The sequence below is a fragment of the Drosophila nasuta genome, chromosome X, assembly GCF_023558535.2.
Source record: "Drosophila nasuta strain 15112-1781.00 chromosome X, ASM2355853v1, whole genome shotgun sequence".
NCBI classification, from domain to species: domain Eukaryota; kingdom Metazoa; phylum Arthropoda; class Insecta; order Diptera; family Drosophilidae; genus Drosophila; species Drosophila nasuta.
This window is the reverse complement of record NC_083459.1, coordinates 31368919-31395033: the sequence shown is the minus strand read 5'-3', so window position 1 is coordinate 31395033 and position 26115 is coordinate 31368919. Positions and strand designations below refer to the sequence as shown.

The window sequence follows — 26115 nt, the reverse complement described above, 5'->3', positions numbered from 1 at the left end:
GTTTTACGCTGTTTTACATAAATTTGTTGTAAAATTGTCATTTATACATGCATATATCTCCTTCTTTCCGTCTCCATCATAGTGCCCCTGCCGTCTCCTTCGCCTCCTCCCTGCACTGTGGGCGGCTGCTGATGTCGTCTCTCTTCTTGGCTCTTGGTCTTTGCGTTGGCCTGATTTATGCGCACTTTGTGTTTTGGCCCAAAAATGCGATGCGCTGTAAATGTGTTCTGGTCAGCTTTCTCTTTTCCCCTCTCACACTCACACACACACACACACACACACACTTGAGTGTTGTGTCTGTGTTTGTCTAGCTGTTTATACGATAAAACGCAAAGCATGCTAATTTATTGCTGTTGATTTTAATAACTTTGCCAGTTTTGCAGCTATGCAACAGCGACGCCCAGATAACTATGCTAAACTTTATTGAGTCTGTGTACGCTTACCACATGCTTGCATGTGAGTGTGTGTGTGTGTGTAGTATTAGAAAATGCCTTTTGCATATTTATATTGGTTTTAGCGCTTCTCAAAAGCTGTTACATATAGATATTTTTAAAGCCAGACTGCCAACTGATCTGCAGTTTAAAGAGACCATCGAATGGAGTTGCCATATCGCACTTTAATTAGAGCGTTGCCACGATTAGCAATTTGTTGACTTATCGAAAGTTTAAGGTATTGATCAATCGATAGCAAGATCAAGGATATATCGAAAACTTCTAAATCGCTATCGATTGCTTTTGCTACTCGATTTTTCGTAGAGTGATAATTTGGAGTGTTCATTTCGTATGGCAGGCTCATTATTACAATTATAATTAGCTTGCCATTGTCAACACACACTCACACACACATCGACAAATACATTGCAGAATATTGGCTGCTCCTTTCATTCTCCTTCCTGTCTCTCTGTCTCTGTCGTTCGTTGCAAGGCAGTCTAGTTGTGTCCGTTGCGCAGCTTTTTTTTCCCCCAAAGTATCATAATGAACGTAATTTGTACAAATTGCCACTCACTTAAAAACTTTGACGGCTTCGCCGCTGATGCACAATGCCAATGCCAAATTGCAGCGCATTTGAATGTGAAATGCAATTGTAATTGAACTTTATAAAATGTGTGCTCATAAATCGACGTAGCTATCGATATACATATATACATACGTACATGTTCATGCATATATCGATATATATACATATATACAAATGCAATTGTATTTGTTTTGTATGCAAATCGACGAGGCAACAACAAAAAATAGTTACAAAGTTCTATTTCGAGGTAGAAGGAGTAGAGAGAGAAAGAGTGAGAGAGAGAGGGAGAGGAGGATAATGGGCAGTCAATTGAAATTTCATTGAAATAATTTGCTGCTTTTCATTATTGCTGTGCAGCAAATACAAATACTTAAAAGCGGAATGTGTCTATACATATGTACATACATACATACATATGTATATACAATTATTGTTGTTGTTGGTTTTATGCGCCGCTTTTCTATTTACACAATTCGAATTTGTGCAATTTATTGGCTTTGACTCTTCAACTTTCCGACAGCTGTTTGAGTTATAGAAATTTGTTTCAATTACTCATTCGTTTGTTGTTTTTGTTGCAACAATAGCCAACTGACCCTAATTTTGTACATACTTTAAGGTCAAATTCAATTTCACAATAAGCTAAAATAATAGTCTTGTTGTATTAATTGAAAAACAAAAAATAAAAATAGATTAATATATCATACTTGATATCAAATTTCTTTATACATATTCTGTATGAATATGTTTAATAAATTCAACGGTTTTTTTTAAATGCTTGGTTCATGTCTAAATAAAAGCTTTTGTTAACATATCGTTAAGTGTGGCGCTGTTAAGGACTTTCGTTAATTCGCCAAGTTTCGTTAAATTCGCACAAATTGGAATCCACAGGAACACAGCAGGGCGTCCAACCATTCACATATTTATGGCAAGCAAGCTTTTGTCCCAAAAACGGGGATTTAAACCGCGCATTTAGGTCGAAATTTAGCATGGACAATGCAAGCACGCAAATGTGCGAAAAGGATGGCAAAGCTTAAAGCTTTGCACGCATTGCGCAGACGTCGCTGATTGGCTGGCAAAAGAAAAACAGAAAAAGAGAAACGGAAAAAGTTGCAGCATGCTTTTGGGGGCTCGCTCCTTAGTTGGCCGCGAGATTTCGCCCAGCGCGGATAACGAATAAAATGGACGACGCGTCAACGTGCAAATTGGCCAATTGTTGTTGTTATTCTTGTTGTTGTTCGATTTGCACGCGTTGCTGTTGCTCTCGTTAATGTTATTGTTGTTCGAGTGCCCAGCGGCATTGCGGAAATTGTTATTGTTAATAAACGCCAACAACAATACACAACAAAAATAAAAACTGTTAAATTTGTGAAGAGCCAACAATTTTAGGTAATCAAGAAAGTTTTAACTCCAGCGAAAAGTACAATAAAAGTGTTTATTGCCATGTGTGTGTGTGTGTGTGTGTGTCTTTCTTCCGCTCCAATTTCGTGTTATCTTTGACTTTCTTTTTAACTTTCACTTTTGGTTTTTAGTGAGAGCTGTCTATGTGTGTGTGTGTGTGTGTGTGTGTAATGGCGAGGGAGGATGAGGGGAGCGTTAGTATGGCGCCTGCTTTAAACTATAAACTAAAACGAAAGTATTTTGTCGAGCTTTGTGACGTGACCAATACTCATTTAGTTTGTCTTATGCCAATTGGACCAAACAACTGTCCAACTGGAAAAGCAGGTCACAGGCAGATAACAAAACAACAACAACAACAACACTTCTCTCTCACTCACTCCTTGTGTGAGTGTGTGCTTGCCTTTTATCCATTTTACATTGTCTTAGGCCTAAGCACATTTTACCTGAGTGCTTGCAAGTAGTTGTCACACTGTGCACAGTGGAATGACCTCGCAGTAGGTTAATGAAATGTTGTTGTCGTTGTTGTTGTTGTTGTTGCTGCTGTGGCTGTTGCTGCAAAAAATTTCTGCAGCTACTTAGGATGTCAACCAACATGGCCGCCTCTCGCTATCTCACTCGCACTTACACTCACACATGCTGAGAGTGTGAGAGTGCTAAGAGCTCATTAAATGTTTATTTAATTAGAATGCATTTGAGTGTGTTGATGTATAATTAAAAGAGCAGCAATCCGAAATAAAAAAGGAAATAAACTTTTGGGTGAATGCTGCAACTGTGTGTGTGTGTGTGTGTGTGTGTGAGGTTAAGTGGGCGAATGGGTTGCACACGTCCACAAGACCGGGATTAGGCTAATGGCCACTTGGCCACAACGAGATGATGTCAGCAGGGTTATGTTCACTCTCCCCCTCCCTCTCTCTCTGCAATGGAATTAATTCGCTTTCATTTGCTTATGCACATGAACCGCAGTGTGTGAGTACGTGTGTGTGTGTGCGCGTCAGCAAATGCTTCCACTACAAAGCTGACTGCTATACCTGATCGAGTGGTGCAATCGAGCAGCTATCGATATCGATTACTGTTAATTGTTGCACTAAACGATAAATGCCAATTTTGTAAAAAATTAAAAGTTGAATTAACACTCCGCTAATAACAAATGAAAATTTGAATTAAAATTCACATAAAAACAAATGCAATGAAATAAATGAAGTTGCGACAGTTCTGTGCAGTTTATTGCAATTGTAACAGCGGCGAAGAAAGGGGAAGAGGAAGAGGAAGAGATGACGACACGAGGCATTTCATAGCTTAATCATCGTTGACAACATCATTGCGTTTGCTTTGCTATGACGGCTGTTTAGTCTTTGAAGTGAAAATGCTGCAGCTTTGGTTACAAATTCAATCAAAAAACTGTCAACTGGCAAGTGGCAGGCGATAGTGAGACGTCTCATGAGGGTGGGAAGGGGAGAAAGGGGCTGCACACTACAGATGAAAATAGAATAGAAACAAGTTGAGGCGAGAGCGAGACAGAGACAGAGATAGACAGACACCTGCCCACACAATGAGTGAGATATGAGATGATAGTGAATCGCCCGCTGGCAGCTGTAAAACGATGCTAGATGAAAGTGTTGCTCGTCTCCCCCTTCTTCACCCTTCCCCGCATGCCCACATCCCGCTACTGCTTTATCCTATCTCAGTGTATTGCCTTCTCGCTTGCACGTTTTTCATTCACTTTCTAAAGAAAACATTTTGTTTTACTTTTTTGTGTATACCCATTAGCTGCGGCGTTAAAGGGTTGTCTTAGTAAATGGAAATTTTGGCATTTTTTATAATAATATTATAAATTTATATAATAAAATTCAATTGATTAGAAAACCTCTACAAAGTAGTAACAAAAACTATCCGTCTGTCTGTCTGTCCGTCTGAAGAAACAACCGTATCTTAGCAAAAATAAGTAAGAGACTTCTATTTTGGGATCAAACTTTTTTAGTAACTTGAAAACCTAATTAAATTGCAAGCGACATTTGAATAGATTGTTTGTTTTTTAATAAATTTCTCATTTTTAAAATTATATTTATATGATATATATATCATAATAATAACGATTTTCGATAAAGACTTTTTTAATTATTATTAAATAGTATTATCAAAAATGTTTTAAAGTAAACTGAAGTTATAAACTTAGGCATACAAATTTATAGTAATGTTTTTTTTTTTAATTTTTTATACTAAAAGTATATTCGGAGGGTAGTTGAAAGTCGAGCACACTCAACACAAGTGAAATCTGTGCCAAGTGATAAAGGCGGAGGCGAAGCAGTTGCTGCACGTGCTCAAGGGGATGTCTGTATGTCTTGTGTTTATTTTTCTTTTGGGGGGCAATGGACACAAATTGATGATGGCCGAGATTGCAGCAATTGTTCCACATTTTACAGGGTATTTGTTGCACATTACAGGAAATGCAGCACGCTTGCTGAACTGAAAGGTTATCAATCAAAGCAATCAACCAATCCATCACTCTCCACCATGGATGGCTCACCGATGACGCTGACTTTCACCAGCTTGGGATTGCTGCTGGTTCTGCTGTTGATGTGCCTCCTGGTGGCATGCCACTGTTTGGGGCCACGTGCCGCAAGTTGGATGCGCATGCGTTCGCGCTCCAGCAAGGAGGAGAAGATCGGACTGTCCAAGCACAAGCATAAGCTCTTCCATCCCAATGGCTACATGGCCAGCGTGAGTATAAAATACATTAATAATTGCTGATTGTGGAGATAGTATTCACATTTATAAATGGTAAGAGCTAGAAGGCTGCACTTTGTGCTCAACTTTTCATATTGTCAATGATTTCGTATTGTTTTGAACATACACACTCAATATTTATTGCTATGACATAATTACTGACTCAATTATAAAATGGTAAGAGTTAGGAGGTTGCAATTTTTTGCAAAAGATAGTTCGTATGATATAAACATACTTTGTTCATTAATTATTTCGTTATGTCTAACTGACAAACTGAATCATAAAATGGTAAGAGCTAGGAGGCTGAAATTCTTACAAAAATATAGTTTTTTGGGCGACTGAACGATGATGTCGTATAGGCTTCATCTTACAACTGGTAAGAGCTAGGAGGCTGCACTTTTTTTTTGCAAAATATCATCAATGATTTTAAATAGTTTTAAACATTCAATATACACAAATTGTTTTGTATATGACAGACTAAATTATAAAATTGTAAGACCTAGGAGGCTGAAAAAACAATAAAAATTGTTTTGTTATGTCTAACAGACAGACTGTATTAAAGAAATGATAAAAGTTGGAAGGCTGAAATTCTTACAACAAATATAGTGATTTTTTGCGCAAATCAATGAAGATATCATATAGGTTTAAGGCGCAGAGAATATAAAATTCTAGGGGCTGAATCATCTTAAAAATGGTAAGAGCTAGGAGGCTGGAAAACAAAGTTTTTGGGGGACTTATTTATTTTATTGATGATTTCGTATACATAGTTTTTATATATAGTATGTAAAATATTTTGTTGTGACTCACTAACTGACTGCCTGATTGAATGGTAAGAGGTAGAAGGCTGAAAATTTTATAGCTTTTGAGCAACATATTCAAATCATTAATTATTTTGTGTAGTTTTGAAAACATAGTGCAAATAAAATAGTTTATTGAGGCTCATTTACTGACAGAATTATGAAACGGTAAGAGCGAGGAGGCTGTAAATATTAGCAAATTTTAATGAGAGAAAATTTAAAGAGCTGCGTTATTCAAATTGTTTTGATTAATTAAATAAGTGTACAAACACAAAATTGCACTTACTAAGTGACTGAATGATAAAATGGTAAGAGCTGGAAGGCTGCAAATTTTATAAAAAGTAAAGTTTTCAGGCAACCTATTAATATAATCAATGATTTGGTGTAGTTTTGAATGCATAGTGCTCATTTATTGGCATAATTATGAAACGGTAAGAGCGCGGAGGCTGTAAATTTAATGGGGCAACTAGTTTTGATTGGCTAAATAAATGTAGAAATACAAATATGCATGAAAGTTAAATTGGTTTTATTAATCCCTCGTCTGTTTAACAGATCCAATCCGGTTCGGAGTTTCTGCTGAGCACCAGCGGCAGCTTCAAGCGCTTCGACACCATTGACAAGGAGGACTATAATCGTTCGCAGCAGCAGCAACAGTTGCTGCAATTGCAGCACCACCAACAACATCCACATCATCAGCAACAGCAACCACAGCAGGCACAGATGCAACAGCAGCAGCAGCTGATTGGAAATGGCGGCGAGACGAGCACGACCCCATTGTGGAATCTGCCACAAGCGGATGTCAGCATTCCGCCTCAGCCGCTGCGTCCGGCGCCGGCGCCAAACAGCGCTGGGCCAAGCAGCAAGACTGTGACGTTCTCCTTTAGCCAAATCAATGAGCTCAACTCGCCGACAGCAACAGCAACAGCGATGGAAACGCAGCCGCGTTCGTGTTTGCGTGGCACTGTGCCACAAGCATTGGAGGCGCCACCGCCGCCCCGATTAACGACATCCGCATCGGTGACGCTATCGGCAACCGCAATACCGCGTCCGATTGCCAAGCGGCAGATATCGCTGCAGCAGGGCATCAACAGCACAACAGCAACCACAACAGCAGTCACGACAACAACCACAACAACAACAGCAACAACAACATCAGTAGCAGAGTCCGAACTTCAATCGAAGCCGGAGTCCCAAACGGAACCGGAGCGACGTGCGCCAGCGTTGAAGCGCCGCAACTCGAGCACAAATCCCTTTCTCTGCGAGTCGACGGAGCAACCAACTCCGTCGCCTCCTCCTCCCCACCCCGCTGTTGCCACACCTCCTCACAACGGCAATCCGTTTGTGCATGGCCAGAGTCTGTCCAGTCGTCTGCTGAAGCTACACAACACCAACAATCCGTTCTCGGGTCTCACGCAACGCGTCAAAGGACCTCACATGCTGCAGAAGACCATCTCGGAGGATTATCTATTCCGCAAACTGGGCGCCAATGGACATGCCAATCTGACCAATGGCAATGCGAACAATTCAAACAACTCAACGAATGGCAATTCCACGTGGTGCTTTGGTCGCTCTCTCATGCGTCAGGATTCGAGCATCAGTTTGGGTCTGGGTCGGCGGAATAGTTCGCAAATGTCGCTGGATGGTTCGATGGATGGCATTCACTTGGAGCACGGCATCTCGTGTGATTCGGTCAACTCGGATGCCTCGTCGCTGTGCCTCGATCAGCTCGATCAGCCGTACACACAGATCACAGGGTATCTGTGCGTCGGTTTGCAGTTTGAAAAGTGAGTAGAGATGGTATTTTAATATACTATTTTCATTATAAATCTAAGTAGAGTTGGTATTTCAGTATACTATTTTCATTATAAATCTAAGTAGAGTTGGTATTTTAATATACTATTTTCATTATAAATCTAAGTAGAGTTGGTATTTTAGTATACTATTTTCATTATAAATCTAAGTAGAGTTGGTATTTGAATATATTATTTTCATTATAAATCTAAGTAGAATTGGTATTTTAGTATACTATTTTTATTCAATAAATCTCTCTCCCTGCAGACACAACGGCCACAGCGAGGAGCAGCTGGATCTGACGGTCAGTGTGCTGGAAGCCAAGGATCTCATCTATCCGCTCAGCATGGGCATCGACTCGCTGGACACCTTTGTGCGCATCTATTTGGTGCCCGATCATGCCGGTGGCATGCAGACCAAGGTGAGCTTTAATGTGCTTTTTGTTTGCATAATCTATATTGAAAAGTGTGTTAGGGATACAAATTTACTTATTGAAAGCAAATTGTTCTCTTTAAGATTAAAATGCAAATGCAAATGAAACGAGTGTCAATAAAGCTTTTGCATGTTACATATTTGGTATTGAGAAAGCTTTAATGCACTTTCTGTTTGCTTAATCTATACTGAAAAGAGTGCATAGAGTGAGCTTCAAGTGCTCAAACTATGATGAGTCTGTGTTTTAAGAAAGCTTTTGGATATAAATTAGTTGTGAGAAAGCTTTAATGCGCTTTCTTCTTACTTGAACTGCAATTCAGATTGCATAAAGTGAAATTTATAGACATAAATAAGCCAAGAGTGTTAGGAATACATAGAGTGAGCTTAAAGTGATAACATTTCAATTCAAGTGGGTGTCAATAAAGCTTACGAATACAAATTAGTTGTGAGAAAGCTTTAATGCGCTTTCTTCTCATTGTAACACAGATTACAAATTTGTTTGTTTCTTGCTTTAAGATTAAAATGCAAATGACACGATTGTCAATAAAACTTTTGGGTGCTACAAATTTGTGTGTTTGGAGAGAACATTAATAAGCTTTTTCAATGCAGAATGCATAAAGTGAGATTCAAGTGCATAAATAGTGAGTGTGTTAGGTATACAAATTCGGAAGCTATATGTGCTTTCTATATGTGCTTTTAGCTATAATGTGCTTTCTTCTTGGTTTAAAACTAGAATCCAAATATGATTGAAATGAGTGTCAAGATTATATTTTAAAATATGAGGAACTGGTTTGAGCAACTTCAATTCAGGAAAAATTTGATATATAATTGTATATAATATACTTCTCATCAATATACTTATTATAAAGCACATATGTAGGATATTTGAATCGTCAAGATCAAAACTTGAGGAAATATGTTTCATATTGTAAGATTTTGTTCTATATAACTTCTATGTGGTACTTCTACTATCTATATATAGCAACTATAATAATTTAACTTAACTATTTGGTTAATTTATGATTTGTAAGCTTTTATCTGAATCATGGGAACGATTAAGCTTTAATGAGCTTTCAAATCATATTAACACAGACTTAACTTTAAGCCTAACTAGTAACTTTAATCATTGCCAAAATGTGCTTTCGCCTTCTTCTAACGCTTTCTCACTTTCTACATTTTGCAGGTGGTACAATCGTCATTGACTCCGGCGTACAATGAGACCTTCAACTTCCGGCTGAAGCGACAGCACGGTCGACACTCGCTGTGGTTCCATCTCTATCACAACGGACCCGCTCACACGTTGATCGGCGAGGCGGAGATGGAGATTGGCGAGATGGTGCGTCCGGTTACCACATGGATTCCCCTCTCCGATTCACGCAAGTGCAACGCTCGCTGGGGCGAGCTGATGTTCTCTCTGAGTTATCTGCCCACAGCTGAGCGTCTGACAATTGTGGTGGTCAAGGCGCGTAATCTGAAACTGCAGCCAGACAGCGACACAGCGGACGGAGAAGCGGAACAACCGCCCAACAAGACGCACTCACCCAATGCGGGTGCACTCCAGCATGTCTTTGTCAAGGTGAGAGGGGAGTATAGTGAGAGAGGGAAGTGGGAAATATAGAGATAGAGGGATAGAGAAAGAGGGAATAAGAAATAAGAGGAATAAAAATAAGAAAGTGTAAAGGAGAGAGAAAGAGAGCGTGAAAGAGATAAATGGAGGGAGAAAGAAAGAGAGAGGGAGAAAGAAAGAAAGAGAGATATATAGAAAGATAAGCAGAGAGAGTACGAGAGACGGAGAACGAGAGAGTGAGAGGGAAAAAGAGAAAGGGAACGAAACAGATGGAGGGAGGGAACGAGAGAAAGAGAAGAGAGAGAGAGAGAGAGAGATAGGAAGGGAGACAGCAAGAGAGATACATAGAATGACAGAGAAAGAGAAAGAGAGAGACAGAGAGAGAGAGGGACTATGAAATTAGAGGAATAAGAATAAGAAAGTGGGAAGGAGAGAGAAAGAGAACGTGAAAGAGATAAATGGAGTGAGAAAGAAAGAGAGAGAGAAAGAAAGAAAGAGAGATATATAGAAGGATAAGCAGAGAGAGTGCCAGAAACGGAGAGCGAGAGATAGAGAGAGTGAGAGGGAGAGGGAAAAAGAGAAAGGGAAGGAGACAGATAGAGGGAGGAAGAGAGAGAGGGAGGAGAGAGAGAGAGAGAGAGGAAGGGAGACAGCAAGAGAGATACATAGAAAGATAGAGAAAGAGAGAGAGAGATAGAGAGGGAGGGAGGCAAGGAGAGAGTATTTTGTCCACATATTGGAATTTTATTAAAAAACTTATAGGAATGATTAAATATAATGATATTTTTGAACGATTGATAAGCAGACCTAATAAATTATTATTAATAACAAATAAAATTGAATTTTCCGAAGTATATTGAATACTTTTTGGAGTACAAATTAGAAATCTGAAGTATAGTGATAGCTACATTTAAGTGATAAGTAATATATTATTTACATATTAACAATACTTTCATAACCTTAATACCTTTACAATTTGCAGGTCTATCTGATGAACAACGACAAGAAGGTGCTGAAGAAGCGTACCTCGCTGAAGCGCCAAGATCGCTCGCCCACATTCAACGAGTCGATGATCTTCAGTCTGCCGCCTCAAGGTCTGACCACAGTGCAACTGCGTCTCACGGTCTTTGGGGTCACGGAGGCGGGCACCTTGCCCTTGGGTCATGTCATCGCCGGCAGCTGTGCGGTGGGCAAGGGACTGCGTCACTGGCATCAGATGCTCTCCTCGCTGCGCAAACCGGTTGCCATGTGGCATGTCCTGCGGCGAGCTGTCAATCAGCCGGTCTTCGTTGGCGGCGCTGAGGCTGTGGTGGCTGCCATGCAGAGCACTTTGCAGCGAGCGAGTGCCAAGCGTAACAGCATTGTTTAGATGAAATGTTATCGATAACGATATGTCGATATTATCGATGTATAGCAATCGACTGTCCACTATCGATTAGGAAACGTCGCGTAATTGGCAGGCAGGTGAAATATGATCGATAACGGTATGTTGGTTATCGATATAAAGCAATCGACTGTCTATTATCGATTATTAGGCGTCGCGTAATTGACAGACGTGAAATAATATTGATAACGATATGTTGGTTATCGATATATATCGATCGATTGTCCACTATCGATTATTAAGCGCCGCGTAATTGACAGACAGGTGAAATATTATCGATTACGATATGTTGTTTATCGATAGACAGAAATCAATAGTACACTATCGATTACCAAGCGTTGCACAATTCACAGTTGTCACTTATGAGTCGACACACAATTTGTAATCGACAGCAGACTATCAACCTATCGATAGTAAGCTGCCATCTCGATTAAAGCGCTTGTATCGATGGTGGACTATCGATTGTTATCCACAGTGGAGTGTAACCAGAGAGCATTGCATTTAGCTTAGCTCAATTCCGTTTCTCTTCTTCAATATGCCAAAACCTCGCCCCCTCTCTCTCTTATGTCCTTTTTCAGCCTCTCCCTCCAATTGCATTTACTCAAAGCATTTTCCTACTTTTCTACAAGTTTTCCCCAAACTCGAAATGAAGAATTGCCTATAACCAGATATTACTTACTCTCTAACCGAACTTAACCTTAAAAAAGCCCCGCACCAAAGGACAAATTGAGCCTATTAGCTAGTTAATACACGCACACACACAGACACACACAGACACATACATATAGTTGTTAGTAAATGTAATGATAAACGAATTATATAAATTTAAGTACATATATGACATTTAAAGGCACGCACTCATTGTTATCGAATACTATTTATACGTGTTATCGATATTTATCGTTCTGCAATAACGAAAGAGGAAAGACGACTGAATGTTTCGGCACACCGAATACCAAATACTCTTGCAGCAGTAATCAAAGATAAGCGATATCTTAATGAATATTCTAGCAAATGCATTAATTTTTTTTTTGTAATTTATTTCATTTAACTACAGTCTGCAAGAGTAAAAAGAGACTATCTTAAGAACTTATCTAACCATATTTAAAAAAGAATAAAATATGTATGCAAATAAATGTATGAATAGATAGGACAATGTTTTCTGGCAATCATGATTGTTAAACTATTCAAATATGAAATTTAAACAAATTACGAATGAAACTTACAAATATTGTTGCCCATAACAAAGGTGAAGAACAAAAAAGTGAAATCAGTGCAACCCTTGGAGCAATGTGATATATAATAATTGAAAACAACAAAAAAAAAAACAATTTAATATAATATAATATACGAACAATATTTGAATGAAAAGCAAGTATTTACGCGATGGTATTACAGCTCCATAGATCAAAACAGCAACAAACAAAAAGTATTTCAAGTATTAACGATATTCGTTTCACAGTTCTTGATAATTAATCGATCAATTGTGTTCCCGAAAGATTGTTGTTCGATTTCTTATTTTGTATTCCTTTTTATAATTATGAGCAAAAGACAATAACTTTGCAAGCATTTACAAGACATTATTTACCAGAATAGAATATTACACTACGAGTATAATCAACAACAACAAAACCGAATAGTATATGGTATAAATAATCGTTTCTTATTAAAACAAATTTATCAACAAACTCAACTCATGCAACTCTCTCTAAAATAAAAAAAAACTGCACGCTGTCCAAAATATTTCGAGTTCGAGCACATTGCACTATACTATGCTATATATAAAGACAGACATACCAACATATGTTTGTATATACCTATTGGTACAATCTACTCTATAACTCTACCTACTACTATCAATGTATAGCTCTAACTCTAAATACTATATACATATATATCCACGACTAGAAATGACCAACAAAAACCTGGCACACAAAACTTTTAGCAGCTTTAATATTTGAAAATCACTTGAAATCGATAAGAATTATATAATTACAAAAAGAAATCTAAATAGATAATTGCAATACTTTTCGGTACACCGAATAGTTAATACCCTGGCAGAGTTATGAAGAAAAGAAATATAACTAAACTTTTTCAACTTTTTCTAAATATTATGAAAATGTTCAGTTTCTTCAAAATTTAGAAAGCATTTTTGGGTGAAATACTTTAGAAATCTTCTCTACTCGGGTAAAATACGAAATTTAATGCGCATAATTATAGCTGAAACTCTGAATAGTAGTTAAGATCAATGTAATAACTGAATCATTTGTTTATCAGTTTTATATATACATATATACTATATAAAGAAAAAACAAAACATAAAGAATCGAAAATTGTTAAAGTCGACTAGTTTAATTTCTGGCGTTGAATTTGTATTTACATACATACATACATATTTATATATACATTTCAAATTATACAGCCATACACATATACCTACATACATATATATCTATATATATTGGATAAATGTAAATGATATATGCAAATGCTACAGATTGTTATACAAATAAATACTGAAGAAATTTCAAAGCGACAAATGTAAATGCGTATAGTGAGCGACTCTGAGATACGACGCAAAGCAAGATACAATCATTATTTTTTTTTATATTTTCACTTTTTATAACTTTTTGGATATTCAAGCGTTTGCTTTCAAATTGTTGCCTTGGTTTTGTTAAGGTCTATTTAGACAGATTCGAAATTCTTTTTGAAATCCTGTCACGGGATGGAATAAAAAAGTTGTTTCAGATGTTTCATAGTCCCATTTAAGTAATGTGTATCTCTAAGATACAAATACTCAAGCCCCTATTTTTCTGTGTTGTCGATTGTTGCCTTGCTTTAGCTAGACAGATTCGAAATTCTTCTTGAAATCTATGCATGAGAAGGAAAGTTCTTCGAGATGTTTCATAGTCCCATTTATGCAATGTGTATCTCTAAGATACAAATACTCCTGCCACTAGGTTTGTTGTGCTGTCGAGGGTATCGAAAACAAAAGTAAGCAATTAAAATTGATACTTTTGTAGTGCGTGTTTGCAGCTGGACAAATGTGTTGAGATACAGATACATTTGTATCTTTGTGCGGTTTTCAATTGAATTTCAATTTTCCAATTTCAACGTTTCCCAATGATGCCAGCCAGCTGTGCCACGATTGGATCGTCTATTTTTAGTCACAGCGATTAGCAGCCAATGGCAGCGTGGCACAGACACTCCGGACGGACAGACGGACGGACGGATAAGGCAGACGGGTAGACGGGGCAGACCACTTGACTTGCCGAGGCGATACGAAAACGCCAGACTGTCTGGCAGTGCCTCTCAGTGTCGCTCAAGTGCCTTGGCATCCTGCCCCGCGCCGCATCGTTGTTGATGCTCTCGCATCGCGTCATCCTTTCAGTTGTCCGCCAACCGAGCTACCGATCACTTGTCGCGTCTCTTCACTCACTTTTCACTTCGCAGTTTTTCGATTATTATACTCGGTGAAGTTCAAGTTCTAAGCCATGCCAGTCAGCAAAGAGCGACGTCTACTGCGCACACCAAAGTGCGCCCGCTGTCGCAATCATGGCGTCATCTCGTGCGTCAAGGGCCACAAGAAGCTGTGCCGCTGGCGCGAATGCTGTTGCCCCAACTGTCAGCTCGTGGTCGATCGTCAGCGTGTCATGGCCGCTCAGGTTGCATTGCGACGCCAACAGACAATGGAAGCTTTGGAGTTGCGCACCTCGCACAGTTCGACGCCGGAGCCGAATAGTGATGAGGAGCTGTTGTGCCCAACGAGTCAGAGTCAGAGTCAGAGTAGTGGGAACAGTTCGATGGCGGCCACGCGTCAAGCTTTGTTGGCCCAGAAACGCATCTACAAGCAGCGTCTGCGCAATCTGCAGCAGTCGACGCTGCACATAACCGCAGCCATGGAAGGTAAGTGTCTGACACTCTGTCTGGCCAGACACTCTGTCTGGGTAATACGAGGAGAGAGAGCGAGGATCGCTGGCAGGCAGACAGACAGACGGACAGACAGACGGACAGGCAGGCGGGCAGGAAATGCCCGATTCCACTGTGCAAACAATAACAAATTTGTCAAAAGTCAAGTCTGGGTAATTGGATGCTTCTCATCTGTCTGTCTGTCTGTCCGTCTGTCTGTCTGTCCGCTTGCCTGCCTGATAATGCCTAGTCAATATCTCTAGGCATCCTTCTCTCTCTCTCCCTCTCTCTCTCTCTCTCTCTTTGGTCGTAATGTGACACCATGAAAACGGAAAAACCTCTTCAACAACTACTTTGGCGAGCTGTTTTCCCATCTGGTTTCCAGCTAACACTGCCTGCATCCTCGCATCCAGACAGTCTGGTGCCATGCTGTCTGGCCCTTGCGTTCGACTCAAATTACGCCCCCTTCTCCCCTCCCCTCCCCTGCACTATCCAGTCCACCGCAATCCTTCTTGAACGAATTGTAACAATTTGAAAGCAATTTGTTGGCAACGTCACACACAGCATAGATCAAAGAGAGCCAGCCACATGTAATTTCACAGCTATGCTAATGCCCTGCCCCCCAATCCCCTCCCTCCTCCTTCACAGAATACAAGCAGCGATTTCCCACGTTCAATTCACCGCTGTTGGAACGCATGCGCAAGCGTCGCGCCTTCGCTGATCCGGAACTGAATTACGCCATGGATACCACGTTACTTGGCAGCACCGCCGCCTGTGCCGCATCGGCGACTCCTTTGGCCACACCGACAGCAGTGTTGGGCAACGCCTTTTTATGATCTATTGGGCAATGCCGCCGCCGTCGCTGCTGCAGCAGCTGTCGCCCAGCAACAACACCACAAGCAACAGCAACAACAACAACAACAGCAAACGGCATATCAATCAATGCCGCTCTTCACACACACGCCCACAATAACAACGCCCAGCAGCACAGCGAAGAAGCCCAAGCTGAGTTTCTCCATCGAATCGATAATTGGTATCAGCACGTAACCATGAAAACCAGCTGTCAGCAATTTGTACATAGCAATATTTTTTTTTTTATACATTTTTTTTTGTGAATAGTTTAATTCTTAGGAAATATAATTATAAATGATATTGAAAAGTTACTAAGCTGCTGTTGTTCATTTTAATAGCAATTTTGCAATTGTCTTTAACGAAATTTGAATTCGTAACTGGCGGGCAACAATTGCCAGCGTTGCCAACCATGCGAATGTGTGTGTTGCCAACCATGCGAATGCTTGCGTTGCCAGCCATGCGAATGTGTGCGTTGCCAACCCTGTTCGACAATCAAGTTCGTCTTATCGAAAAACAATAAATGTGCGCGCCGATAAGTTTAATGTCATTAGTGTGATTTGAGTAATTCAAAATCAAGTTACCCAAGCTTTTGTTGTGTCAATATAGATGCCACAAAACAATTTTATTTAGTTTCAGCCGTGTGGTGAAGCTGAACGCATCAAATTTACAGAAATTTTCGTACGTAAGTTACTTTTTTTTCCTATATAATCCTGCAGTTAATGTTGTGTCCGTTTCGATCTTGGGAGTGGGTTATATTTTATTCTTGTTGGGGTTTCTATAATCGGCATAAGCTTGTTTAGAACATTATTAAGCAATTATTTTCCTTTCTCTGCTGGGTTTAGCGAAATTCTCAACAAAAGAATATTAGATATATAGCAACGCCATGGTTCATGTGGTACAGAGCAAGGAGGACTTTGAGCAGCAATTGTCCAATGCTGGCGACAAGCTGATCGTCATTGATTTCTGTGCCAACTGGTGTGGACCATGCAAACTGATTGCACCCAAGCTGGAGGAGTTGGCCGCCCAATATGCCGAGCGTGCCGTTGTCCTCAAGGTGAACGTGGACGATAATGAGGATATTACCACCGAGTATAATATCTCCAGTATGCCCACATTTGTCTTCATCAAGAGCGGCGAATTGCTCGAGGTCTTTGTGGGCGGCAATCCGGACAAGTTGTGCAAATCGATGGAGAAACATGTGGGTGATGCCGATGAACCGGACGAACAGCCGCTGGCACAGCAAGTGAGCGCATCCTCGGGCAGCGCTGGCAGCGGCAACACCATGTGTGACGACGATGAGCTCGATGAGGATGATGGAGACCTCACTGATGATGTGCCATTGGATCTGCCACATCCAACAATCAATGATGAGCGTGTGCTCGAGAATTAACATGAATGAGTCCACTGGATGCAGCGTCGCCCATCATTAACGTCCACTCGCCATAGCAATAACACGACAATAAACAAAGTACTTCTTACTATTTACAGGATTGAGCGTAAACACAGATAGATTGTAACAAAAATTTACAAGACCGAAAACAGAAAAAAACATTCGCATTAAACTTTAACTTGTTCGCCAACTTATCGCAATATTGAAGGTGTTTTCATCGATTCATTGGCATTTCTTTATTCTAATTTAAGTTAAAAAAAAAAAGTAGAAACAGTTGCTGGATTCCAAATGAAAAATCCTAGAATCAGCAGAAGCGTGTGCTATATATACGACTGATATATATAAATCTTTCTATGCTTATCAAATTGTTTAATCCATGTAGTTGTGGTTGTACTTTTGTACTGCTTTTATTTTTTGGCGAAAGTAATTTTCATAGCATGTGTTGGAGTGATCTTGAAGCCCTGCAGCGCTTCCTTGGCCGCATTGCTCTGCAGTTCGGTGGTGAACTCCACGAAGGCGATATCGTGACGATTCGGCACCAGACGCACCTCCTTGAAGCCGGGGAATTGATTGAACAGCATGGACAACATCATCTCGTTCGTCTCCTCGGGCAAATTGGTGAGGAATAGAATTTGATTTGGTGGCTGCTCCGTTTGTGTGTTTGGATTCGAGTTCTCTGCGCTCGTTGGTTTCTTTTTCTTGTCCCTATAAAACACACATTGGTTAATATATAACTCGAATAAATTGTAGTAGTGAAATACATACTTTTTCTCTTCGGCTCCTGGTGCCGGCTTTGGTGGCTTCACCTTCTTTGGTCGCTCCTTGTAGGTGCCCTTCAATTTGGCCACAATATCCGAATCGGTTTTCGAATAGCCAATGCGCATGGGCTTATCGTAGAACGGGAATCCTTGCATCGTGCGCAATGCATTCGAGGCGCTGCCAATTTCCTTAAAGACCACAAACGCTTGGCCACGCATTTTCAATGTTGTCAGCGCCACAATGTCGAGGATTTGGCCGAATTGTGAGAAGATCGCGTACAGCGACTTCTTCAGCTCTTCCTTTTTAATCTTCTCATTGAGATTGTTGATGTAGATTGTTTGATTCGGACGCACATCCATTTTTGTTGCCTTTAATTTATAAACGTTTTTATTTTTTTGTTGGGAAAAATGCTGGATTTGTCGCTGTCGATTTAGGGATGGTTAAAGCAATGTCGCCATGTTTGCCTTGCGATATTCTATCGATGGTTGTGCATCGATATCAATAAGACCGACGTGTGCCCAAACTTATCGGAAACATCGATTGCTACGATAGACAGTGCTATCGATGATTCGCCACCTCTAATTCAACGCATATGTAACACAAATTTCCTTTGCAGTGCCTTTTGCTCATTTGTTTTGTTTTCAATTAAATTAACTTAAATAATGGCAGCCAGCATTAAACTGATGACACAGACATTGCTGCAACGCAGTCTAACAAAAGTAAGACACCACATTGCAAGAATCGCTCTCATAATTCATACAAATAATTTGCTTGCAGCTGTCGCAGCGTTCGTTGCACACACAACCGGCAATCTTCTCGAGCTTTCGCTCGTCCCGTCAAGTCCAACCACTGGAACAATATCCCGAAGTAGAGGTCGTACACAACCCGCCGGAATGGAAGTACGTGGAGCGTCTGTTGCCACCACAAACAGTGCCACAACCGGTGGCAAAGGCCGACTATCCATCGGGTTGGAAACCACAGACCGCCGATGGCAACAGCGATGGTTACTTCGTGGCACGCACCAAGAATCACATGGTGCCCGTCTATCTGCACACACGGCATCGCGGACAACGTCGCATCACCATCGTGCGACGCATTCAAGGCGACATTTGGCGACTGGAGCGCGAAGTGCGCGACGTTGTGGAACGTGCTCGCAATGGAAAGCTTTGCGCCACGCGTGTCAATGAGCTAAGCGGACAGATCCATGTGCATGGCGACTATGTGGATGTGTTGCGTGAACATCTCAAGAGCAAGGGCTTTTAATTGTGCGACTGGATGAGACACGTTATTCAATAAAAAAAAAACATAAACTCATTTTGAATGTAAAGTTGAAGAATTTGCACAGCTGGAGGGGGATTTGGGCAGTTGATGAGGCTTAGGCAACTATGAAGATGCTTTGTGTTGCATCTAACTTTATGAGCAAGTTTGCTTGTCAATTGTAGCTGTGACAATCAATTATTTCGATTTTGAGCAGCTCGAGAGGATTAGGCGGTGAAGCAGCTGCTTTATGAGGCGACTATACATAAGTTCACTGAGTTTGCGAAAGCGTAGCAATACAATTTTGACAACTATATAAATAAAATAACTTGAAGAGCTTCAAATAAATTGAAAGTTTTGCAGTTTGCTGCAGCTGGAAAGGATTTGGCATGGAAAGAATGGCTCAAACTGGCAACTGTAGCTAAATTAAGTAAGCTAGAGAGGATTAGACACCACTTTGACAGCAAAAAATAACAAGAAATTACAAAACAAAGGCTGGAGATTTATAATTATACAATGGAAAAAAATGTGATTTTATTTAGTTTTTGTCTTACATATAATAAATTACATGCATTGATTGATTGGTTGAGAACTGTGCGAATCCTTATTACACAATATTTTTTATATATTCATGTGGAGTTTTACAATTATATTTATATATATACAACTTATATATAGATATATATGTGGGTGATATATCTTATAGTTTATTACATTAATTTACACTAGAGTTTTACAATTAAGTTTCGTTTTCAAAAAGTTTGGGGGGCGTCATAATTTGTTGCAATCGCTTAAGTTCATAATGTGTTTGTGTTGCCTTTTTTTTGTCAATTCGCATAACTGAGAACGTTAAAAACTTCGCATCCAACTGATTTAGATTATTATCGCATTGAAATCTATTGATGCTTCATTTAGATAAGCGCCGCATTGCGACCATGATGTCCATGATTGTTGGCAGCAGCCGCAGCGGCCGCGGCACGCCACCGTTATCCACCGCCCACCATAGCTGTGGCCGCCAATTGGACGCTCAACAATCCGCCGCTTCCACTCCCGCCGCCTCCTCCGCTGCTGGGCACGCCTGCTGCTGTCGTTGCCACAGCTGTGCTGCCACCACTGCCTCCTGTTGCTGCTGTTGTGGAGGAACGTTTAAGCGCCTTGCGAATGATGGTCCAATCCTCCATGATGTCCTCCTCGCGCAGCATATAAACGACATAGGGGCCGGTGACTGTTACGGCCTTTTTGCGTCCAGGACCTCGTACTTTACTTTGTCGCTTATCGTTGCCCCAATTGTCCCAGGAGATTTCGACATTGTGACGATCCTCCTCTAGCCGTCGTATGCGTTCCAACAGATCTTCGCGCAAATAATCCATCGTCATTTGTTTTTCGCTCTAAATAGAAGTTGTACTCAATTAGTTTCAAGTTTTGGATGAGATGGGGGGCATTGAAGGTAGAGTAACTCACCTCAAAGTGCTGGGCGGCCGCCTGCTCCTCGGACAGATATTTGTGCTCAATGTTTTGCAGTCGAAACTTGCGCAACACATCCGCGACCTCGATGCGTGTGCGATAGACTTTGTCCAGCTCTTTTTTGTGGCTGCAGGAACTCCTCGGATCGTCCGGCACGCACTTCGGACAGCTGGCGATCGATTAAACTGATGCGTTCGTAATAATATTGTTCACGCAGTTGGCCAAATTGTCGCTCCAAACTCGCTATGGTGACATGTAAACAAAAGGAAAATTTGCCGCCAAAAATGAAGTATGTGGCAATTGGTTTGTTGTTGTTGTTATTGTTATTGTTATGGGGTTGTGTATTTGTTATTGCAGTTACCCAAATCCTCAAGGTATTCGGCGCGTCGGCGCTCAATTTCGCTGGCATCCATTTCAGAGGAATCATCGCTGTCGCATTCATTGGCCTCCTCCTCCTCCTCTTCCTCCTCGTCAGATGTGTCGTGTGCTTGGCTCGAATTTGAGCGTTCCGTTTCAGCGCCCGACACATCGCCCTCGGCATCCGATTCGCCATTTTTCACCGGCATTTATTTATATTTCGTTTTGTAATTACTATTAATACGAATTTCAAACACAACTTTTCTCCTTAGCAATGAAAATTTCTTTTTACTAATCTTCCGTCGTATTTCGTGTTTGCTGCAGCAAAAAAAGTGTTGACTAACGTTACATACGCAACACGCAGTGCTGTACAACTGTGCATGCTATCGATATGCTATCGGTGTTAGATATTTGGTCACACCGCGCACAAACAGCTGACGTATGCGTCTGTGTGTGAGTGAGAAAAAAAGAACACAACGGAGAAAAACAAATAGTCGAGTGTTGCGTTAAATACGTGTGCATTATTAGATATATTTTGATAGTATAGTAATTAATTATTGCGGCACCATGGAAACACCGACAGCCGATGATTTGCTGCAGTTTCGCGACTATAGCGCCACAAATAATAGCGGCGCACCAGCGCAAATCAATGTGAATTCGCCAACGCATGCAACGAGCGGTGGCAACTTCAATGCACAGCAACAGCAACAGCAGCAGCGTCAACGTGGTGATCCGTTGGCCGATTTGATCTACGACATGAGCAGCTCAACAGCCGCTACAGCTGGCGGTGGCGGCGGCGCTGGCGCACAAGGTGCCTCGCTAGATGGCGCTGCCAATGCTGGTGGAGCGGGAGCGGGTGGAGCTCGTCTCTCGTTCTTGACCATCGAATACTATCAGCAATTCTTCAATGTCGACACTTATATGGTGCTGGAGCGCATTGTCAACTCGATGATACCAAAGCGTGCGGCCTCCAATTATTTGCGCATGAACATTGGCGAAAATCCAGATTTATATGGTCCATTCTGGATCACCATAACGCTGGTAAGTTTCGTTGCTAAATCTCTTCAAATGCAGCTAATGAGCTATGTTTTATTTTACAGATCTTCTCCATTGCGATTAGCGGCAACATTGCCAGCTATTTGCAGCTGGCTGACGATAGCTATCAGTGGCATTACAATTTCCATTTGGTCTCTTATGCCGCCACTTGCATCTTTCTCTATGCCAACATCTTGCCGGCGATTCTTTGGGCGCTGTTCAAGTACAGCTTGAAGCCGGTGGATCAAGCGGATGCCATTGAAACTGATAGCGTGAGTTACTCTCTGTATAAAATTACACATATTTTTATTGCTTATTTAATACACAACCTTTGCGTTAACGTAATACTTAAATACTTAGTTAGCTTAACGGTCACACTTCATAGTAAAAGTAATGAAACTAATGCAAGATTCAGAAGTAATGTTGTTTTATCATTAATAACCTTTCGCTTATAGGAATAATTACTTAATATTTATTCTTTTTCAATACGAAAATTCACTTAGCCGCAAATTTATGTCGCTGTTTTGCATAGTTGCCTCTTTAATTCGCTTTACGGTCACTCTATAAAATAGCAACTACCTTAAACAATAAAATGAAGCGTGCGGTATATTTATCTTAACTACCTCTTTACTGTGATTAACGGTCACTGTGAAGAATATAACACTGTTTAAACAATAGAATGAAACATGCTGTTGTCTCGCTTTATTTTCATTTATTTTTTCAAAACCAAAATTCATTTAGCTTTATATTTATGTTAACTGCATCTTTAATTCATTTAACGGTTACAATAGAAAACAGTTTAAGCATCAAAATAAAACATTCCGCTGTTGTCTCGCTTAACGACCTCATTTTGTCATGCTTTTGTCTTTTGCCTGTCATGTCAACTGCTGCTCACTTCTCTCTTTCTGTTTCATGCCTTGGACCCACCGCAGGCGACGTATACGCCAACGCTGCTGTCGCTGATGTGCATCTATGGCTACAGCTTGGCCATCTATATACCCGTTTCCATACTCTGGGTGATCAATGTGAGTAGAAATGTGAGTTTATTTTAATTTCTCTTTTTGAACTGTCATTGTACTTTTCATTGCAGATTTCATTGCTACAGTGGCTGCTGGTTATAACGGCTGCCATGTTGTCGGGCACCGTGTTGATTGCGGTGTTGACGCCAGCGCTTCGCAATTCCCAGTACTCGCTATTCCTTATCGTTGGCATTCTGAGTGCCCATGTCATACTCGCCGCCGGATTTCTACTCTACTTCTTTCACAGTCCACCGGACGCGTTGGCTGCTGGTCCCAAGCCGACGTTGCCACAAGTATTGCCGCCAGCTCACATGGTGCAACAAGCTGTCAGCCAGCAGCCGGTTGTTGGTGATTTGCCTCAGGCAAATCAAACGGGCTAAAATGCGCTCTCATTCCACGCTTCAAAATTTCAAAATCTATATATATATAAATATATCTGTTGTACATTAAGTTCCCGATTTTCTTCTGTTCTTCTGTGTTTGTTTTTTTTTGTCGCCCTTCCCCCTAACTTACAAATAATATAAATATACATGAATGCATAAAATTCTTAATTGTTAATCGACAAATGAGTTGGATCAGACTTATACAAAAGGATATTTTCTATAACTATTTTACTAAACATAAGATAGAAAGATAGAAAAAAATATATATGGAATATTTTTAAGTTTTTAAGATCAGTTAACGATGTGTTATAAGATTTTCGGACATGGAGCAGTAGTTAATAGCCTTTAGAGCGGATTCAGAGTCACGTTTTTAATCTCTGATTACAAAATTGTTAAAAAGCGTTTTTTGAATAATTTTTGTTGTATGTATAAAGTAAATGAACATTTATGATATTTATTTGATATCATTGTTCACTTTTATATATAAAGGGTATTCAAATTTTATGATATTTATTTAATGTCAGTTCTCACTTTTGATAAAGCTGCTTTATAAGCAATACATTTTAGTTTTAGCTTGAGTATTAAATCATAATTTTCTCAAATGTTGCTGATTTTAATATATGTATATGAAAGATGTGCACAAAAGACACGTCTAAATTAAATTTCAGCTAAATAGCTTTAGTAAAACTCGAGTTCAGTTAGATAGTTGATTGTGGGTTGGCTTCGAAACCTTTTATAAACTGAATATATTTAATATCATTCAGTTCTATATATAAAGTAAATCAAAATTTTAGAATATTTATTTGATATCATTATTCATTTTTAAATACATATAAAGTAAATCAAAATTTAAGAATATGTATTTGATTTGATTGTTCATTTCTATAAACAAAGTAAATTCAAATCTTAGAATATTTATTTAATATCACTTTTCATTTTTTTGTAAAACTGCAACAAACATCAGTTAAACCTTGAGTATTTTACTAAATATCATAAGTATCTCTAGCTTGAGGTTTAGTTTGAGTATCAGCCTTTCAATAAATCTTGCTGATTTTAATATATGTGCTAGGTTTTCACAAAAGACGCTTCTTAACCAAATTTCAGCTAAATCGCTTGAGTGGAACTCGAGTTCAGTTAGGTAGCTCTTTAATAAAAGAAATATGCTGACTTATCTGCATTGCATTTGCAACTACGAGTATGAAAAGTGGAAAGAAAGAACAAACGAACGCACATTAAAGAATTCGATTGAATTGATAACGAGTTTGAGTTCAATTGAAATTGAGGACATTGTAAATAAGAGATTGTATGGCTTTAAGATAAGTATATGTAAATACTTGAATCTATATGCAGGAGCGCATTTCATCGTCAGGTTTTGCTAGAGAGAGTTTCGCCCAATTGTTGTTGCTGTTTAGAGCATCACTAATTTCCTAATGGCGATGCCCGCATGTGCACACACACACACACACACACACACACACACATATACAGAGAGTCGCACAATCACACACAAATATATTTGTGCATAGATCCATATGGAGAGCATCCCCTGGCGATGATGTTTGGGGGTGGTTCATTTGCTTGGTTTGCTGCTAAAAGCTTGCTCGACTTCAACACACACCCACACACACACACACACACACAGAGAGAGAGTGAAGAAGAGAAAACGGGCTCAGGTAGCGCTTTTTTGGCCAGTCGATTGTGTGTTGTTCTTGTTCTTGTTGTAGTTGTTTGAATTCCCTTAACGTCCCCTCGCCACCTTTCATCGCACCCTTCTCCACCACACAAATACCCAATTCTACATTTCTTCATTCCCGCAATACTCCAACATCCTCCCTCCCCCTCTCCATCACTCTCTTTCGCTCTCTCTTCGTTTATTCCGGTTTGCTTTTGCTGTTGTTGAAATGTGCTTTGGTGAATTTTATTCGCTTGGTTTATTTATTCCAGCAATGTGCAAATTATTTCTATGGGGGGCAAAGCGTCTATTTAAACAGGGTGCAACTCTCCACACACACAAATACACACACTCATACACACACACTCATCCACACACACACATATGCACTCTGCCAAAAAATTGTTTGTGTCAAGTTTTATTAACTCGAAGATCAAATACCCTACAAATGTTGCAGTCTTTGTCTTTTATTTCAATATAGCACAATTATAAAAGTTAATGCTGTGATATTCATTTTTTTTTTTTTAAATAATACGATGATAAAGATTCTTTCAACTAACTTTTAATGCTTTTAAATTATTATATTTATTTCATAAAATTTATTAATTATTAAAAATGAGAATTCTTTTAATACTATTTTCAACAATAAGTTTGATTTAAAAATTTCAATTTAATTGTAAAATATTTTTACAATAAGAATTCTTTTAAAAATATTTTCAAAACGTATAAAAATATTTTAATAATATTAGATTTCTTATCAAAAAAGTTTGATTGAAAAATGTTTAATTTTATTGCAAAATGAATTATTTTAATGATATTCTTTTTCAACATGAAATAGGAAATAAAAATATTTGAATAATATTTAATTTCATATTCAAATTTCTCGTTTGATTTGAAAATGTTTAAAT

At 39.7% G+C, this 26115-nt stretch overlaps 7 protein-coding genes across 7 annotated transcripts; 5 read left to right on the top strand and 2 right to left on the bottom strand.

Annotated features, from left to right (window-relative positions):
• Positions 1-2169: 2169 nt before the first annotated feature.
• On the top strand, positions 2170-12493 carry LOC132796832 (uncharacterized). The gene is made up of 6 exons (XM_060808149.1): positions 2170-2403; positions 4857-5133; positions 6489-7720; positions 7995-8148; positions 9343-9735; positions 10709-12493. Exons 2-6 carry the CDS (start codon positions 4927-4929, stop codon positions 11093-11095), a joined length of 2373 nt encoding a protein of 790 aa, XP_060664132.1. The 5' UTR covers positions 2170-2403; positions 4857-4926; the 3' UTR covers positions 11096-12493.
• Positions 12494-14604: 2111 nt separating this feature from the next.
• LOC132796751 (doublesex- and mab-3-related transcription factor 2) lies at positions 14605-16066 on the top strand. The gene is made up of 3 exons (XM_060808014.1): positions 14605-15016; positions 15668-15793; positions 15867-16066. Exons 1-3 carry the CDS (start codon positions 14605-14607, stop codon positions 16064-16066), a joined length of 738 nt encoding a protein of 245 aa, XP_060663997.1.
• A 355-nt stretch (positions 16067-16421) lies between these two features.
• On the top strand, positions 16422-17451 carry LOC132795314 (thioredoxin-T). Its single transcript, XM_060805965.1, has 2 exons — positions 16422-16553; positions 16714-17451. Exon 2 carries the CDS (start codon positions 16755-16757, stop codon positions 17259-17261), a length of 507 nt encoding a protein of 168 aa, XP_060661948.1. The 5' UTR covers positions 16422-16553; positions 16714-16754; the 3' UTR covers positions 17262-17451.
• On the bottom strand, positions 17429-18471 carry LOC132795312 (U1 small nuclear ribonucleoprotein A). The gene is made up of 2 exons (XM_060805963.1): positions 18027-18471; positions 17429-17966 (listed from the first exon to the last, which is right to left on the bottom strand). Exons 1-2 carry the CDS (start codon positions 18377-18379, stop codon positions 17669-17671), a joined length of 651 nt encoding a protein of 216 aa, XP_060661946.1. The 5' UTR covers positions 18380-18471; the 3' UTR covers positions 17429-17668.
• Positions 18472-18577: 106 nt separating this feature from the next.
• On the top strand, positions 18578-19335 carry LOC132795313 (large ribosomal subunit protein mL49). The gene is made up of 2 exons (XM_060805964.1): positions 18578-18739; positions 18798-19335. The coding sequence occupies exons 1-2, from the start codon at positions 18683-18685 to the stop codon at positions 19281-19283; spliced, it is 543 nt and encodes a 180-aa protein (XP_060661947.1). The 5' UTR covers positions 18578-18682; the 3' UTR covers positions 19284-19335.
• A 458-nt stretch (positions 19336-19793) lies between these two features.
• On the bottom strand, positions 19794-21441 carry LOC132795310 (breast cancer metastasis-suppressor 1-like protein). Its single transcript, XM_060805962.1, is given in 4 exon segments — positions 19794-20665; positions 20739-20861; positions 20863-20984; positions 21103-21441. Coding segments are annotated over 4 exon segments (852 nt in total). The 5' UTR covers positions 21308-21441; the 3' UTR covers positions 19794-20263.
• Positions 21442-21544: 103 nt separating this feature from the next.
• LOC132795309 (protein YIPF1) lies at positions 21545-23684 on the top strand. The gene is made up of 4 exons (XM_060805961.1): positions 21545-22139; positions 22199-22405; positions 23066-23158; positions 23224-23684. The coding sequence occupies exons 1-4, from the start codon at positions 21666-21668 to the stop codon at positions 23530-23532; spliced, it is 1083 nt and encodes a 360-aa protein (XP_060661944.1). The 5' UTR covers positions 21545-21665; the 3' UTR covers positions 23533-23684.
• The last annotated feature ends 2431 nt before the right edge of the window (positions 23685-26115 follow it).

Coding starts and splice junctions, on each gene's coding strand:
- LOC132795309 (XM_060805961.1), top strand. CDS start 21,666: ATGGAAACACCGACAGCCGATGATTTGCTGCAGTTTCGCGACTATAGC. Junction 22,140..22,198: donor TCTGGATCACCATAACGCTG/GTAAGTTTCGTT, acceptor TTTATTTTACAG/ATCTTCTCCATTGCGATTAG. Junction 23,159..23,223: donor CCATACTCTGGGTGATCAAT/GTGAGTAGAAAT, acceptor TTTTCATTGCAG/ATTTCATTGCTACAGTGGCT.
- LOC132796832 (XM_060808149.1), top strand. CDS start 4,927: ATGGATGGCTCACCGATGACGCTGACTTTCACCAGCTTGGGATTGCTG. Junction 5,134..6,488: donor CCAATGGCTACATGGCCAGC/GTGAGTATAAAA, acceptor TCTGTTTAACAG/ATCCAATCCGGTTCGGAGTT. Junction 9,736..10,708: donor TCCAGCATGTCTTTGTCAAG/GTGAGAGGGGAG, acceptor TACAATTTGCAG/GTCTATCTGATGAACAACGA.
- LOC132795314 (XM_060805965.1), top strand. CDS start 16,755: ATGGTTCATGTGGTACAGAGCAAGGAGGACTTTGAGCAGCAATTGTCC.
- LOC132795313 (XM_060805964.1), top strand. CDS start 18,683: ATGGCAGCCAGCATTAAACTGATGACACAGACATTGCTGCAACGCAGT. Junction 18,740..18,797: donor TGCAACGCAGTCTAACAAAA/GTAAGACACCAC, acceptor ATTTGCTTGCAG/CTGTCGCAGCGTTCGTTGCA.
- LOC132796751 (XM_060808014.1), top strand. CDS start 14,605: ATGCCAGTCAGCAAAGAGCGACGTCTACTGCGCACACCAAAGTGCGCC. Junction 15,017..15,667: donor CATAACCGCAGCCATGGAAG/GTAAGTGTCTGA, acceptor CCTCCTTCACAG/AATACAAGCAGCGATTTCCC. Junction 15,794..15,866: donor ACTTGGCAGCACCGCCGCCT/GTGCCGCATCGG, acceptor ATCTATTGGGCA/ATGCCGCCGCCGTCGCTGCT.
- LOC132795312 (XM_060805963.1), bottom strand. CDS start 18,379: ATGGATGTGCGTCCGAATCAAACAATCTACATCAACAATCTCAATGAG. Junction 17,967..18,026: donor CCAGGAGCCGAAGAGAAAAA/GTATGTATTTCA, acceptor TGTGTTTTATAG/GGACAAGAAAAAGAAACCAA.